The 17569-nt window shown below is 39.8% G+C and overlaps 1 protein-coding gene across 7 annotated transcripts in view; it reads left to right on the top strand.

The window, feature by feature from the left end:
* The window catches only part of LOC131072078 (conserved oligomeric Golgi complex subunit 3), a 194962-nt gene that overhangs the window by 95120 nt on the left and 82273 nt on the right, over positions 1–17569 (top strand). For all 7 annotated transcript variants that reach the window (XM_058008104.2, XM_058008105.2, XM_058008106.2 and 4 more), the window contains 2 exons: positions 9656–9742; positions 9901–9963. In XM_058008104.2, coding sequence (XP_057864087.2) covers positions 9656–9742; positions 9901–9963 — 150 coding nt within the window. The remainder of the gene's footprint in view (positions 1–9655; positions 9743–9900; positions 9964–17569) is intronic.

The raw sequence follows: 17569 nt of genomic DNA, 5'->3' as shown, positions 1-17569 counted from the left end.
CTTTCTTATACTTTAAATTATATTCCATATATGCTGTCAGGATGTTTGAGAGTGGTTTTGGACCTCCAGGAGTTATAATGCAAAATCTAGTTTTTGGAGGATTCTTCAATTTTCCAGACTTAGTCAAATTTTAGGATTAGAATGACATTCCAGACAGCCAAATTTCAGGACATTTGAAGATCTGGATGACATTCCAGACTTCATCACTCACCAATTTGACCTAACTCAGATCTTCAAAGATGATATTCACTCACCAAGCTTCATTGACCTCCTCAAACTCAAACAAGATACAATTAGCAACAAGAGCAAAAACTAGGCCTAAGGGAGACTTTCAAAGAAACCCTAATTCTGGAGCATCGTGAACTCACCTTGGCTCAAGCAGAGCCTGCAATTTGGGTAACACTCAGCATGCAAAGGATAATATACAAAACCCTAAAAGACCTAGAAACAAACCCCAGAAAGCAAAAAAAAAAATGTAGGGGTCCCCATTTGCAATGGGGCGATGTGTGAATACGTCACAACAGGTATGTATAGCTTATCATCCACACATTTAATAGCCATTTCCAGGTTAACCAGATATTCTTTCTTTAATATTAGCCTGCATAGTGAGACTGTGATTGCCTTGTCTTCTCCCATTGTGAGTAATATTGCTGCAAACCCCGTGGGGATGCTACTATTGACTCGTTTCCTATGTTCTGAGTTTATAATCTCATTGCCCAAAATCCTCTTGGTCGCATGGATAACCAGATCTTCTTTCGATCTCAGAATAACTGACTAGCGTTTGCTAGATATCTCTCCTACAAAGGACATCTCACGCTTCTTAGGGCATAGACAAATACCGGAGTCCATCTTTTTACAGAGATAAATGGTGGGTGCCTCTTCTTAGATATACTGGTTTTGTTAACCGGTATTATCGGTAAATCGAGTTGTAACCTTGGTTGTGACAGGCTTTTCTCATGATGGTTTCCCTTCCTCCTGGTAAATATTATGATTGTTCTCTGATAAATCTGACAAATTTCCATCCCCATATTGCCCTGCTGTATCGACTGTAGGAGTGTTGATTGCTTTTTCATGATTGTCTGTTAGCCTTACTCCCTAGCTTCTCCAATATATGATTGCTTAAGCAGTCGAGCAATGCCTTTATGATGATGTCTGACATAATATGTATAAGCATATGTATATGTTATATATATATGTCTATATATATATATATATGTATCGGTCTCTATGTGTATATACATATATCTATATATATCTCTATGTAAATATATATATGCTTAATTGTATTTATGTTTATGTATGTATATACATATATAACTATATGCATATACATATATACATATTTATATGTCTATATATATGCATATATATGTATGTATATATAGATTTAAGTATATAAACATGTTTTGTGTATACGGATTAGCATGTGTATTTCTGACAAATCTGAGAGATTTCCATCCCCATACTGCCCTACCATATCGACTATAGGGCTGTTGATTGCTTTTCCATTATTCTCTGTTGGCCTTACACCCTAGCATCTCCAGTGTATGATTGCTAAGCAGTTGAAAAATACCTAAATGATAAGGTCTTGACATATGATGATGTCTATGCATATCTATCTATCTATATATATATGTATATATACATATTTCAGTCTCTATGTATATATATATATATATATATCTATATATACAGATATATATATATATATATCTATGTAAATATATATATTTTTAAATGTGTGTATGACTGTGTGTGTATATACATATATAACTGTATGCATGTGTAGATATACATATTTATATGTTTATATATATATGCATATATATGTATGTTTATAACCATATAGGCATACAAACATATTTTGTGTATACAAATGAACGTATACATCTGCTATATTGAGAAATCTATTAAGAGCCAAAGGAGGGGTTATGATGAGCTCTGCTCTAAGATTATTATTGATAGGTATATATATGGATATATACGCATATATCTGCATATGTGTGAGTATGTATCTATATATATATATATATATATATATCTAATACCACATATATGCACGTATGCACATATAAGTATAAATATATACGTACATATATACCGTTGTTTGTGCATATACATATGTATGCCTTCCAATATGTGTGAATGTGTTGTTCAGGATTATAGCTAAACCCCTGCTTGCCTATAAGTAACCTGGTCTGATTGCCTAGATGTTAATGATGTGGTTTTGTTTATTCCATTTGCCCCTAAATTGTCTAGATTATCTGCCAATGTATTAGCCTCCCTATATATGTGATTGAGCGTGTAATCTGAGAAGCTTTCCATTAGAGATAGGGCTCTGTCCAATTAACTTCTGAGTTCCCAATTTGGTATTGTCCTGGTCCTCATTGCATTAACTATAATGGCAGAGTCCCCTTCTATTTCCAATCTGGATATTTTTAATTGTTTGCATAGGTTTAAACCCTCTATTAGGCTCAACATTTCTGCCTTATTGTTAGTGCATTGACCTAGATATCTGGATCTAGATCCAATACAGATCCCCTCATCTGAGTGAATTATACAGCCTACCCCTGCCTCCCCTGGATTACCTCTGGATGCTCCATCAAAGTTGAGTTTGCACCATCCAACCTCCCGGGGCACCCATTTGCATGCTTTCCTTGCTTTAGTCTTGTCTATGCCACCCTTCCCAGTGAACGGAGGGATTTTAATCCCCTTCCACTGCCTTCTAATGCAGTTATCCCAGTCTGTAAATGTCTTATCATGTTGGGGGATGGTCCCATTCTTGCTATTGGAGATTTCTGTGATGGAGGCTTCTATTTTTGTTATAAGATTCTCTACCTTCATTTCTGCTTCTTGAAAAATTCCCCTGTTCCTCTCCTTCCAAACCTCCCAGATTACTATTGCTGAGCTGCATATCCATAAATTGTGGAAGATGCTATTCCTTCTGATGATTGGCCAACTTCTGAGCCATTCCTTTAGGGAAGGGATAAGGGCACCTGACCAACCTAGTTGGGCCATCAGCCAATACCGACATTTCTATGTGTAGTTGCAGGTTGTGAATATATGGTCATTTGTCTCCTCGTCTTCTTTGCATAAGAGACAGATTGAGGGTCCTTCGTAGCCCCTAAGTTTAAATTGTTCAGCAGTTAGGACCTTCCCCTGAAATGCCACCCAGGCAAAGAAGCCAGCTTTTGGGAGACAAAATTTGTCCCAGCATAGTGTATTAGGGATGTAATCCTTGACAGTGTTTGCCTCATCATATATGGTTTTGAAACCATCTTTACAGTTGTATTGTCCATCCTTTGATCTAGACCATATAAGCTCATCTGGCCCAGGTCTGAATATTATTATTCTGCAGTCAAGAATTTGCAACAGTTCTTGGTCTTTGATATCCAAGAATGGGTGCATGTTTTTCCATTTCCATCCCATTGTCGATTTTGGTTCCATTGTTGTATAATCCCTTACATGATTACCCCATAAAGATTTCATTTGATCCTTTATATTGGTCGTATTCATTAGACTGTCGATCGGGGGGTATCCCCCCTAGGAATCTTCCCAAAACAAGGCGGATTTACCGTCGCGAATATCCCTAGATAGATGGTTCGATATGAGCATTCGACTTTCTTTTATAAAATCCCAGATTCTAGATCCCTTGGGTGGGTCTATGTCCCTAAACACTGCCTCTCTCTGATTTTGTGATATATATTTGCTCCTATGGATTCTGGCCCATTTGGCTTCTCAGGATGTGTACACTCTCCATGCTAGTTTTGCCCCTAAAGCCTTATTTTGCCATAGTAATTTTCTTATTCTCGTGCCTCCATCACTCTTTTCTCGACATATCTTGTCCCATGATATCAGTTTCATTTTATTCTTATCCTCTGCACCATTCCAATAGAAATCTCTGATTGTGTGAGTTAATTTCTTATAGGCCCCTCTCAGAAGTGGTATACATGATAGTAGATAGGCATTGCTGCTAAGACTGTTTTTATGAGGGTTAGTCTTCCTGCCCCTATCAGCCGTAAGACTTTCCAAGATGACAACTTCTTCCTCACCCTTTCAATCAGGGGATCCCATAGTTTGTTGGTTCTAATACCTTTGTCCAGAGGCATTCCTAAATACGAGACTGGTAGATGACCTATTTTGTATCCTAGACACGAAGCTATTCTGTATTCCTCCTGTGCTTCCATATTGAAAAAGAATATCTCCGATTTCTCCTTGCCATCTTTTCGGATGCTAGCCCATAAGATTGTATAATATTTTCCTGATTTCCTTGGCTTCATTCAACTACCCTTTCCCCAGAATCATTGTGTCATCAACAAACTGTTGATGAGTACATGGATCTACCCCTTCGGTAATCTGAATCCTCGCCAGTCTGCCAGCTCTCTGTGATGCATCCAGGCTTCTTCCTAAGGCTTCAGACATAATGATAAATAAGAATGGGGATAAGGGATCTCCCTGTCTGAGCCCCCTAGATACTCCAAAGAAGCCTTCCGGTTTCCCATTTAGTAAGATAGAGAACCTAGGGTTTGATATGCAGAAGTAAACCCAATTAACCCATTGTTTGTTAAAGTCAAAGGCCTTCATGAAGCTACAAAGGAAATACCAATCCACTCTATCATAAGCCTTTTTGATATCTAGTTTTATCAGCATATTAGGTTGCCCTTGGAACTGACAGGAGTGGATGGCTTCTTGGACGATAATAATCCCGTCCAAAATTGATCTATTGGGTACAAAGCCAGTTTGTTATTCTGATATTATGGCAGGCAGTAATTTTTTTAGTCTATTGGCCATGACTTTAGCTAGTAGTTTATAAGTCATGTTGCATAGAGAAATGGGCCTGAATTCTTCCCACTTTGAGGGGTTCTCCTTCTTTGGAATTAAGGCCAAAAAGGTATTATTGATCTCTTTTAAGAACTTCCCTGCATTGCGGGCAAATTCCAAGGCATTAGTAACCTCCTCCCCTAAGATGTGCCAGCATTTTTGAAAAAAACCAGCAGGGAAGCCATCCGGTCCAGGGGCTTTGTCTCCTTGAAATTGTGCCAGAGCCATTTTGACTTCTTCATGGGTGATTTTGGAGTTTAACATTTGATTACCACCCTCTGTTATCAGTTTGGGTATGTTATTTAATAAGGTTCTATTGTTAGGGAGGTCCGAGTGCTCCTAGTTATTGAGAATATTTTCAAAGTACTTGGTAGCATCTTTTGCGATCAGATTTTGATCCGTAATGATCTGATCACTGTCATGGATGATCTGAGTAATCTTATTTGCTGCCCTTTTCATTTTGACACTGTTGTGAAAAAATTTAGTGTTTCTATCTCCATCTTCTAACCATGTCTCTCGAGATTTCTGTTTCCAGTATATCTCTTCTCTGGCCATAATGCCTTCATATTCACATAAAATCATTTTTTCAGCCTCGTATGTTTCACAGGTCATCTCGTTTTGCATCACAACATTATTTATTGTTTCCAACTCTTTCTCAATTCTTGACTTCTCGAAGATGTTTTTGAATTTCTTTTTGTTCCAATCTAACAGTTTATGTTTAATCTCTTTCAGCTTATTGACAAGACAGTACATTTTAGATCCTTCAAAGACACTATCCTTCCACCATTTTTGTATGTTGGGGAGGAAGTCTTCATTTGTAAACCACATCATTTCGAACTTGAAGGGGCACCTAGTTTGCTTTGCTTCCCCCATAAGTTCTAATAGCACCGGGTAATGATTAGAGCTTGACCATGGCAATACGGTAGTTTTTAATTCTGTTTTGTGGTCCGTTATGTCTCCTTTGAGGAAAACTCTGTCAAGTATTTCTGCAATGTTGGAAAAACCTTTTCTTCTGTTATTCCATGTGTGAAAACCCGTCTCAGTCCTGATTTCCAGAAGGTTATTATTATATATCCAGTTTGCTAAGTCTCTTTGTGGCTGTCTTATGGTTTTTATCCCACTGCTTTTAACAGTTGAGTACAAGATGGTGTTGAAGTCACCACCTATGATGATATGTTTCTCATCTTGATTGTTTAAGTAGTGTTCAATTTCCTGCCAAACTAATCTCTTTTTATCTGTTGGAATTGGGCCATATACATTAATGATAATAAACTCAAGATTTAGATTAAGGGCTCTTACTTTACCAGCCATCCAATTTTGCATCTTGGTATGGCATGTAAATGCAACTGCGTTTTTTTTCCACATTATGCCCAGTCCACCCGATGCCCCTATAGACTCCACCATTTCCATCTGCCATTGGATGAATTTTCTGCTAAAATTGTTCATATCAGTCTTACCCAGTTTTGTTTCTTGTATCATAACTAGGTCCATAGTAGATTTCAGTATGCTTTGCTTAATTAATCTTTGTTTGTTAGGTGCCCCCATACCCCTAACATTCCATGTTAGTATGTTTATTCCTTTACGAGGGGGAGGGGAGATTTTCCTTGCCACAACAGGGTTGTGATTTTGGCCTGCCCCTTTGCATCCTCGTCCATCTTTCTTTTGTCTAAAAAAGACTTCCGACCTCTCTTGTTGCTCATGGATTTGCCACAATCTGGAGTTAGTTTCTTACCTCCCATCTGGAGGATACCTCTGTTTTGTGGGTTGATTGAGCTATTATATGCTATTTTCCCCTTTCTTGCATACTGATCAGTTCATTAATAATGAATTCTCTTTCCACATTAGCATTCAATTCCTCTAGAGTGGGCGAAACTGTGATGTTTTCCTCTTGAGCAACCTTAGTTGGGTTGGTGTTTAGTGAGGGGGTTTTGAGGGGGGTCTGAACATATTCTGGATTGGAGATGATGACATTATTTGCCCTATTTGTCGGAGTATCAATGAGTACCTCCTCGACAAATTCTTCAGCTAGTTTCACCATTAAGTTTTCTATAACATTGTTCAATTCTGCTTGGATTTGATCCTCATTATCATAAACAAGAGTTTCGTTGTTGTTATCGGCTCTGTCTGGACTGTTACTCAAGACCGGCGAAGGAGGTGGGGTTGGGATATTAACATTCTCTTGCTGACCAGTGTTTATAATAAAGCTGCCCTTGTCATTATTAAATTGAATATTTATTATGTCTTTTGGAGCTCTGTGGTTATCTCTTGCCTTTTCTCGAGACTTCTGTAAATTAGGGTTCGACCTTTTGCAGAATGCTAAATCTTCAGATACCGGGCCAATATACCATACCGGTTTTAGGGTGTAATTACCATCTTGTTTCTAGGGTTATGTTTTTTAGGTTTTCCATGCCCTTATTTACTTCTATTAACAATTTTATATCAGATTTATCTGACCAGTTTTTCTTTATGGCTATGAATTTGCCCAATTTATCCCCAATTTCTATAAGAATTTTGGCATGCATTAATTCAACAAGAACATTATGAATTTCTACCCATTTCGATACTGTTTTGAATTCATATCTATTAGCATCAAATTTAGGTTGCCATTCAATGAAATTGAAATTTGCACCTTTGTAAAAAACATATTCTTCATGCAATAGCTTGGCTTTTAGAGATTTTTTGTGGCATTCAATGTACAAAAAATTATTAGCTAGGGTAGTGATACTTACCTGACCGTGGAATGTTGTTTTCCACAATTCAACTATTCTGGTGAGAGGTTAATTATTCCCTCCCCATTTTGCAAAGAGCCCGTGCCCTCTGCAATGGTTGCCTAAGTCCATGGCTTCCCTGGGATTCGAAATTTTGATGCAATCCGGGTTGGGGTTTATCACTGCTAGGGCACCCTCGCTCCTTGTCACTTTTATAGCACTCTTGCTCTCATGGTGGAGCGAGTTCCCCAGCTTCGAAGCTGGCTTTAAATTGACTAAATTGGGGCCATGATATGGCATTGCCCTTCCTCCATCCATGGCAGGTCTTCTACAACCCTCCGCGCGATAGGTATGTGGGCGAGATAAATGCTGTAGCTTTCGAAGGGGATGTCTAGGACCAGAAGTATTTGCTCGAAATCCCAGTGGTATGCGATTTGCATTGGTGGCACAGCCAGGGATTCGCGAGGTGATGGGGATCGCCCATATATATTTGACCGTTCCAGAGAAACCCTAGCCTCCCTCTTCTCTGCCCTAGCAGCTCTTCTGCCCTTTACCAATTGCCACAAATGGTTTTGTGAAGACGTTTCCCTGCCGGATGGAGGCCTGCCAACCACGTTGCAGCTCTTGCCCTGATGAGAATGATGATCGCCGAGGTGTGGATGCCGATGTGCAGAGCTCCTCATTTTTTCCAATTTTTTTTCCATTATTATTATTTTTCCCCTTCAAGGCAAACTTGTTCACGCTACATCAAAGGCAGATTCTTAGTAGTAATCGCTTCACTTGGAAAAAGGTGCATCTCTTACAAAATGATGCTTCTTGCTACATAGACACCAACGTATAAATAACATTTGAAGATCATAGGGAAAGGGAGTTAGGCTGAACACGTATGCTTAATATATGAAGTCTAATAATGTTTAAATGCAGAACTTAAATAAGACTGCAACACGTATGACAGTCATTCTTAATTTCTTATATAGTGGCAGACCAGATCTGACATTTGTCAGATCTGTCTGCCCTTACACTCCACTAAATATAATTTTTGCTTTTTAGGCAGTGATGGTATTATTAAGTTATATATTCAGTAATTACAAAATACATAAATATTTGATAATATAATTTAATTCCTTTATTTATTTATATTCCAGTTAGACAAGGATAATATATTTATCTATATAATAATTGTCAGCAAGATTGTCCAGATCAGATCAGAACTGTCATTAAGTTATTGGCAGTATTCTCTTCTTGGTGGCATGCACAGTGATGTGCTCAATATGATGATCAAGATTTGAAGCCCGATAATGATCATATGCAGAATTTAATATTAATATAAATATAGATATTAATATAATAATAGATATTAATATAATAATTATAATTATTATAATATCATTTAGAAACTGTTCTGCAGTAATGCATAATAATTCATATAACTAGTTATTAATAAATATGTAAATATTTTATAATGAATCAGAATAAGATTAATTATCTAGTATGGTAAATTAGCAAGTACTTGATAGACTAAGGAAGAGAGAATATCACAGATTTGATTCACATTGGGATAGACTTGTCTCTTAATCAAGTTAGTTCCAGTCATAAGTACATAGAAATAGATTAATTATGGTTATAACAGGTCTAAACCTAGTAGGGGACATTACATAATACATAAAAAAGACCAATCTACAATTTCTGCATCTAAAAGTATTGTCCCAAGATGTTGTGTAAAGTCAGTCAGCGGGTAATCTAAAGAAAAGGCTCAATCGTTCTTGGGGTCAACTCCTGGCACTTGATTGACTTAACTGTTGGAACTTGGGACTATAACAAGAAATAGAACAGAATAGGTTAGGAATCAGGATATATGGAGTTTTCAGGATGACTTGAGAACTGTCTTTTTTCTTATGGATATTGAAATATAGAATATATCAGGTTTAATGATATCGTAAGTATTATCTAATTTCTTTTTAGAACCAGTTGTGAATTTGGTAATATAAGAATTAACTGAAAGATCAAATATTGATGTTATGCACAAGATATTGAATTGACACAGCATTCTTTTGATGAGCTGTTAGCATGCTGCTTATTTGTATCTTTTGATTGAAATTAAATATAATATTCTGGTTTTATTGTAGCGTGCAAGTAAGGTGATAGAAAGGAAGGCCTCACAAATGGATGGGCAACTTTTCCTTATAAAACATTTATTGATATTAAGAGAACAGGTAGTATACCAACCTTGTGTTGCTATGACATTTAATGCTCCATTTTATATGTCAACTTTCTATTTACATAATCTGGATGTTTCAATATGAATCATATTATATTGGAATTTCTTTTTACAAAGACTCTTTGAATCAGTTTAGCTTGATGATAAATTCAGATTGCACCATTTGACATTGAATTTGCCGTAACGCACAAGGAGCTTGACTTCTCTCATTTGCTGGTAAGTGCATATTTTCAAAGTTTCATGTAAAACATTATATTTTGTTTTAGTTTTAAGTTGCCATTTTCATTCTTTATTGAGGAAGATGTTACTACAGAAATCTTTGATGTGATCAAGGCCCTTAGGCCTTTGATCTCTTGTGTGCTGGACAAAGTCAATTGTATGTGCAAACAGGAAGAGAACTATGACTTGAACAAGGATGCAAACACCATTTCCCATATTAGAAAGTCTATTTCTATATGTACAATTATATTATATATAGTTATGTTTTGTATCACATAAGGGTACCTTTAGTTACATCCACGAAATCAAAGTTGAGAAAGTGTGATGCATGTTTACCGCTACAACTGGTAAATTAAATACAGAAAATAATAATGTACATGACAATGCATACCAGACACGGCAGTAAAATATATCTTTATTCGCACATTCAATTATTACAGAGAAGAGACCAAAGATGGTCGGCCAAGGATTACAATAGATTTGACAATACCATGCCCCTTCCTTGGCAGTACACGACATATTTAAAGGATCTGACGGTTGCCGGGAGGAACCAACCGACACATAACTACTCGAGATTGACAACCCACTCCATACAATTAATTAATACGTTGCCAGATAACAAATATTATCAAACATAACAATAGGCAATTTATGCTGACAACATCATCCCCCCCCAAAGAAAAAGTCGTCTTCCAGACGACAAGCAAACATCAAGTGATATTCAGAAAGACTAACGATAGATAGTGACTTCGACTGGACACCCCCAACTTGTAGTGTACCTGCCAAATCAAATGGGGATTTGGAGCAACGCCCCCAACGGGGTCAAGGGGTAGCGCCCCTTGTGGGGGTCTGGGGGCAACGCCCCTCGCAGGGTCCCGGGGCCAACACCAAATTACAACCTTCAAACCCACATGAAACTCCATGGCGTGCATCAATTTTCTACTTTTTTAAGACGTCAAGAACGAGGCCAATGAAGTCAAAATTTTGATCAAGGTGCATTCTCCTGTACGGGTATTGTGTTTTTTGACTTGTTCTCCTTCCATATGGGCTTCTTCACCTGCACCGTATGGATTTGATTTCTCCTGTGGCTGGATGGGAATGTTCCTTCCCTCTCTTGATTTTGTCTTGCTGTCAAGTCTGCTTCCCCGACTCTCCCTTGATCGTACGGATTTCCAGCACTCGGCTTCTCTAGTTTGTACAATGTAGTTGGGGCTCTTAGCCTCGTGTGGTAACCTCATCACGTCGACGCAACCTGGACTCTCGAGAGCCAACATGCTCTTGTCTGCTCTGAACCGTACGACTGAATTACTTTCGGCTGATGTGAACCGTTTAGCGTATAGTATTAACTTCTTCGGGGCATCTCCACCAGGCTCTACAACATCCAATTTTAGATCGTTGCCCTATGAATCTTCTTCGTACACCTTAGATACTTCGCCATTCCCACTCGGCAACCTCTGTTCATACGGTACAGGCTCACTTGGCAATTGTTCCTACAACCCAGACACACCAATGCCGGATGTGCACAGATGAATATCGTACGACGGACTTTGTACTTCCTCAATTTGGCCAATTTGTAGCATGTTGCAGTCGGGGTGGAAGACTTCATAATCCTCCATCTGCCAGTGAAATAATCCATTAAGAGAACCTGTCTCATCCTCAGAGAAATCTTCTAGTTTGAGCACCCCTTTATCGTTGGGTTTCATGCCTTTCCTTCCTCCGTCCATACCTAACTCTCCACCCTCATACTTAGAGTCCGAGGGTGCCAGTTCTTCACTCACCACCTAGTTCCTCAAGTCAATGAGATGCTTCCTCCCATCACTCTCGATCGAGAGTGTGTTTCGCTTCCAATTATGATTTGCCATGGCAGTAATCAACCATCCCCTCCCGAGGAGTGCATCGTACGCCTTCTTCTGTAACCAGATGACTACAAAGTCCAAGAAATTTTTTTGTGTCCCAATCATTACTTTTTGTGCCATCAATGTTCCCAACGGCCGAATGTCGTGTTTGTCGACACCTACCAAGTGGAAGCTTGGCGGCCAAAGATTCTGCTTTCCCCAACATTTCCACGTGTCTTTTGGTAGTACGTTTACTCCCGAGCCTCCATCGACAATGGTGTTTGTCAACTTACTCCCCATTATTTCCATCTCGACAACCGCCGACTTCCTCCCGATGCTCACCATCAGCAATATTGGATCACTGGACTCATCCCCTTCGGGTGATGGTTTTCTTGTCAGTTCCTCCTCGTGTGGCTTACATTGTTTCTGGGTAACTATGTCGTCATTGACTGTATTGGCAATTGCCATTCTCAGTTGCGGCATAGTTTGAAGAAGGTCTGCCACCTTGATGGGTACGGTTGTTTGTAGCACCTGCCGGACGATGTTCTTCTTTGACTCCCGCAATGACATACTTGCAGTTCCATTGGAAGTTGTTCGTTCCTTTGCCGACACTTGTTCTACTTCGTCTTGTTCCTTTTCCGTACCAGAGTTTGAATACATCGCCTTCTTTGTTTGTGCTCTTGTGATTGCTAAAACTGCGGCCTCTTGTTCCTCCATGTCCAGTATATTAATACCCTTCTGATTCGGGCAGTTGGTGTCTTCATGGTCACCTGGTCCACACCATTTGCACAATAATTGTATGTTGTCTTTCTTGTTATGGCAGTCTCTTGCAAAGTGTCCCCATTCACTACATTGTCGGCATTGTATGATAGGACCTCCTCTGGAGTCGTACTGTATTTGGTTTCGTCCTCGTTGATTTCCATAACCACTTGGCGATACATTGTGTGATTTCGATGGGCTGGACTCTCCCTGTGTGAAGAGTACTTGTGTACTTCTCATCTTCAAATTGTATTATCTCCTTGATTGAATGCGCTAGCACTTGGCAAATTTCACAAAACATATTTCTAGGACAATTACCTTTTGTGTGCCCCTCCCTTTTGCACTCAATACACCATAGTTCATTACCTTCATTGCTGGTTCCTTTCTTAGCCTTCAACTCTTTCATCATTCTCAACATATCTCGTCGAAGGGCTTGTACGGTTTTGGATTCTTCGTCATTGCTACCTTTGGTGCTCTCGTCATCGTCGGTCTTCCTCTTCTCTCGAGAGGAGGTTTCTTTTTCACTCTCAATGTCCATCGCTCGATTGTACGCATCACCGTATGAGGACGGAGGGACTACTTTCATCTTCTTGCGCAGTGAGGGTATCAATCCCTCTGTGAACCACCTCTTCTTCAACCCATCGGCTGGCTGGTTTTACATCTTGTTCAACAGTTCTTTAAGCCTACAGTTGTAAGCGCGTACACTCTGATTTTTTCCTTGCTTAGTATTATAGATTTCGGCCACGATCTCATTATCATCCCTCAAGAGTTTGAATTCCTCTTGGAACGCCCTCTTCAGATCACTCCATCTCGTTTTGCGCTGGGCGTCGAGGTCTGTGTACCAGTCAATGGCGATCCCTTGAAGGGTGGCGGGAAATGCCTTCAGCCAGTAGTCCCTGTCGTCTTGGCCATTTGTCTCCCAAATGGTTACGCATGTTTTGCAATGCTATACCGTGTCCTCCGTCCCGTCTCCCGTGAACTTCGGCAATTTTTGCTTGTCTTTGTTGTTCAACATTGTTTTCACTTGAAAGGTACGTGTGTATTCGCCTTGTGTGCCGGACCTGGGTGGAATTTTTCAATCGCTACGTTCCGGTGCTTTCCCTGCACTCTTGGCCACGCAGGCGTCCTCTACACGTGAACCTTCAGCGTCCCCAACACTTCGAGTACTTCCAGGTGTGTCGGACTTAAGTGAACTGTTCCGACCGCTACGTACCGGTGCTTTCCTTGCACTCTCAAACACACGTGCGTCCTCTACACGTTCACCTCCAGCGTCCCAACACTCCGAGTACTTCCAGGCTTCGACTTGTCTCTTTGCTCCCTCCGGTCGAGGGTCGGCAGATCACCTAATCGCTTGGTCTTGACCACCTTGTGGCCTCTTCTCACCTTTGATGGGATCTATGGACATGAATCACTCAAAGCTGACCCGATTTCTTTTAAGGCAATGACGCCAAAATGTTTACCACTATAACTGGTAAATTAAATACATGTAATAATAATGTACATGACAATGCATACCAAACATGACAGTAAAATATATCTTTATTTGAGAAATTGCTTGGTATAAATTCAATAGGAGAAAATGATTTCTATAGATAGAAGACAGATAATATAACAATTATTAGGTTTGTGGGATCAAGATTGCTAAAGATTATGTGCCATTAGGTGCAGGCAACTAGTCACTTTACTGCTTCATCCAAGCCATACTTGGAAACATGGGTTTTGAGAATTGATTCCACCTTCAATTTACGTTGGACTCTTGCTCTAGTCCTCTTATGCTATAGTTGGTATTCTTGTAGCCTTGGATACTAGAGACTTGTATCCATGAAAGTTGTTTTCTACTACAACAACAATCCTTCTTTCTCTCTATTCCTCTTTGTGCTTGACAAATATCATATGTTGTTATGCCTATTCCTTCCACATGGAGGATTTCTGAAGAGAGTCTGTAACTGATGTATGGGGACTAAGGGATGGCTTTAAATCTAGTCTGGATGCCATGCATAATTCAGTATCACCAATTCTATGACCTTTTCCTTGGAATCTCTGACCATTGGTTATAAGAGAAAATGGGTAATCAAGTACTGCCAAGGAACGCATCTAAGCCTAGGTTAGTCCTTTGTTGGTGTTTTTAGATTCTGCATTGTGGACTTTTTAATGGCTTGGGTTTCCACAGAAACTTGCTGCTACATAATTTTTCACTAGTGATGCTACAGATTCTATATTAGGATGCTTTCTCTGGTGATGCCCCATACCATCCCGCTTTGTGAAGGCAGATTTGTAACTAGCTGTACAGCTCTGTGGGCGTGATGGGGATCCCATATTTGCCAGTGAAGGCTATTTTCAGCTTTTCCCAGGAGTCAATAGAAGATATTGGTAGGTGGATAAACTAGTAAAAAGCGTCTCCTCCTAAGGAGTAAGAGAAAAGCCTACATGCAACATCTGCATATTCAATCCGCCTATTGCGGAGAGCATCCTCACATATCTTTATATGTTCTTCCATGGTTTTGTTTAAGTCATTTGGATGAAAGACGAAACATAACTTATCCGGGCTCTTAGGCATATCATGGTAATCTGTGAAGACCAATGGGGACGGGTTGTCAACCAACCAAGTCGAGCGATTTGGAGCAGGTTGTTGTTGGGCCATTTGTCCCTGAACAGGTGGAACTAGAGGGGCTGTCTGAGCGGTAACAATTGGGACTATGTGAACAGCGTTCACTGGGACAACAAATTGTTGGTTTGACTTACTGGGTTCGCTTGGGTCTGCAACCTTGCGAGAATTTTTACGTTTGTAGAACTGAAATCCAACAAATCTTTCTCGTTCAAGGGTGGATCTTAAAACCCTTTCGAACCTCTTTAGAGAGAAGGATCCGATTCTATCCAGCTTGGGCCCTCCTTATAGCGCCAATTCTGTTGACGTGGCTAAAATCGTATTGCTACAACTATATCCGGCCAACGCAAAATAGAATTATTTTACTGAGTATTCTATCCTCTCTTTAAATAAGGGATCCCTAATGCTGTTTTTAATTGATCAACGGGGATGACCTCAAGGTTCCAACTATTAGTTCATGACTGCAGGATAACTCAGTTGTTTGATGTGTTTTGCTGGAAGCACAAAGGGGATTTACGTGGTTAGATAAAATCAGTTTTGGTTGTATGGGTTCCCTAAGACTCTATAGCCTTGACTTCATCAAATTTGTCTTTAATATGATGCTGTTTTGGACTTCAACTTTCTGATAGAAAAAGGGAAAAAAGAGGGGAAAAGAGGGATAAAGCAGCTAATTAATCTACCTAAGAGAGCATATTCAGGAAAATTGACTGAAACGTTCAAAAAAACAGATTTAACTTTACCAGCTAATAAAGCACAATTATGTAAAATCTAATGCAATCTTCAAGGAGAGTTAGATTTTCATGCTATTAAACATAAAATGTAGAACTTTTACATCCATCCATTTGATATTAAGCATTTAATTGGGTTTAGATTAACCATGCAGGGGGAGTGACAATCAATCAATCCTTAATGGTATGAACTCCAAGGTTTCTATCAAATACTTCAACAACCTTCACCAGATCGAGAGGAGGCATAGGCGGATATAGCATCTGGTAAGTAGTGTCCTTGCAGTGATTATCCACCTTCCTACCACTTGGTTCCAGTCAGCTCCTTCAGTCCCATACTCTCGCATAGCTGCTTGGAATTTGCTGGCACATGTTAAATCATTAACAGTGTATGCACCTCCTTTTTTTATCTGGCCTTCCCAAAAAAGTTTGAATTCACTCGGATCCATGTCTGGTCTCTAGCCGTCGATTAGAGCCTTCAAGAGTTTCGTTGAGCACTACTCAAGATAGAGTAGAGTTGCCTCGCTACTTTCCCAGTCATCATTGAGGTTGTTTAAGACATCATGCTTCATTGATATAGCTCGGAACCAATCTTCAAAAATACTGAAACCATAAGGCTCGAAGATTTGCTGCGCATTTGGAATGTTTGAGCGGGTCCAAAATAAAGCTCTCATGATCAGAAAAAGCTTGCCAGTTATCTCCCGTTTCTTTCCAATGTCATCTTTTAGGGACTCGACCCTTTGGATGATTTTGTCTGCATTCCGCCTATAATCAACCAAGTGGCTAATCACCGTGCCCTCCATTCTTGTGATCTCCTCTATCCATTCCCTGATTGCTTTGGCGATGTCACGCACTCCTTTAAACTCAACTGTAGTTTTTTGTGCCAATGCCAATGGGGGACTATAGGACTCAACAGTGTGTTGCAACGGTCTTAACAAGTGATCTACGTATCCCTCGGGTTGCTCAACACGAGCTCGATACATATCTCTTTCAGTGGTTATTTCATCTAGTTGCCAGAGCATATTCTGCACAAAATCCTTGAATTCTTCTCTCTCCTTCTCTTTGGTCGCTCTCCCTATCGGGACGAATGTGAAGCTATAGTCAGCCAATGTGACCTGATCTGCTGGTTTGTCTGTGGGCGGAGCACCAATATGAATCGTTCGATTCCTTTGCTCGTCCTTGGTGATCCTGGGGTAAGTTTTTGGCTTCTTCTTTCCTTTGGCTTGTGCTTCTCCTATCCGAGAGAATATGTCTTCCAAGTTGATTGGCGGCTTGACAACTGCTTTCCGTTTTGCCCGGGCTATCAACCAGTCATGAGGGATGGTTTGTCTTGATGTAACCACCAAATCCGCACTTTGTCCTTTGGATGTCTCAGCTGATTGATTGCCTATACGCGGCTGATCAGATGTAGAAGGAGGATTGGGTGCAGTATCTGTTCCTTTACTCACAGTTTTCTCCCACTTCACTGAGAAACTGTTGTGCAGATTCTAATAGAGGTTGCTCTTCAGTCTTACTGAGTTCTTGGGTTCTATCTTCTTCCTTTTCTCTCTCAACTGTGGTACTACCCTTGGTATCACCTTCTTCTTGGTGTGCCTTGAGCCTGCATCCTTGCATGGGCTCTTGTTTGTCAGTCCCTTGATCTCGCACAATTTCTCCATCTTCGACTTGATTTTCAGGTC

This window comes from Cryptomeria japonica, chromosome 3 (genome assembly GCF_030272615.1).
Source record: "Cryptomeria japonica chromosome 3, Sugi_1.0, whole genome shotgun sequence".
Lineage (NCBI taxonomy): Eukaryota > Viridiplantae > Streptophyta > Pinopsida > Cupressales > Cupressaceae > Cryptomeria > Cryptomeria japonica.
The sequence above is the reverse complement of the archived record's forward strand: the minus strand, read 5'-3'. Positions and strand labels throughout refer to the sequence as shown.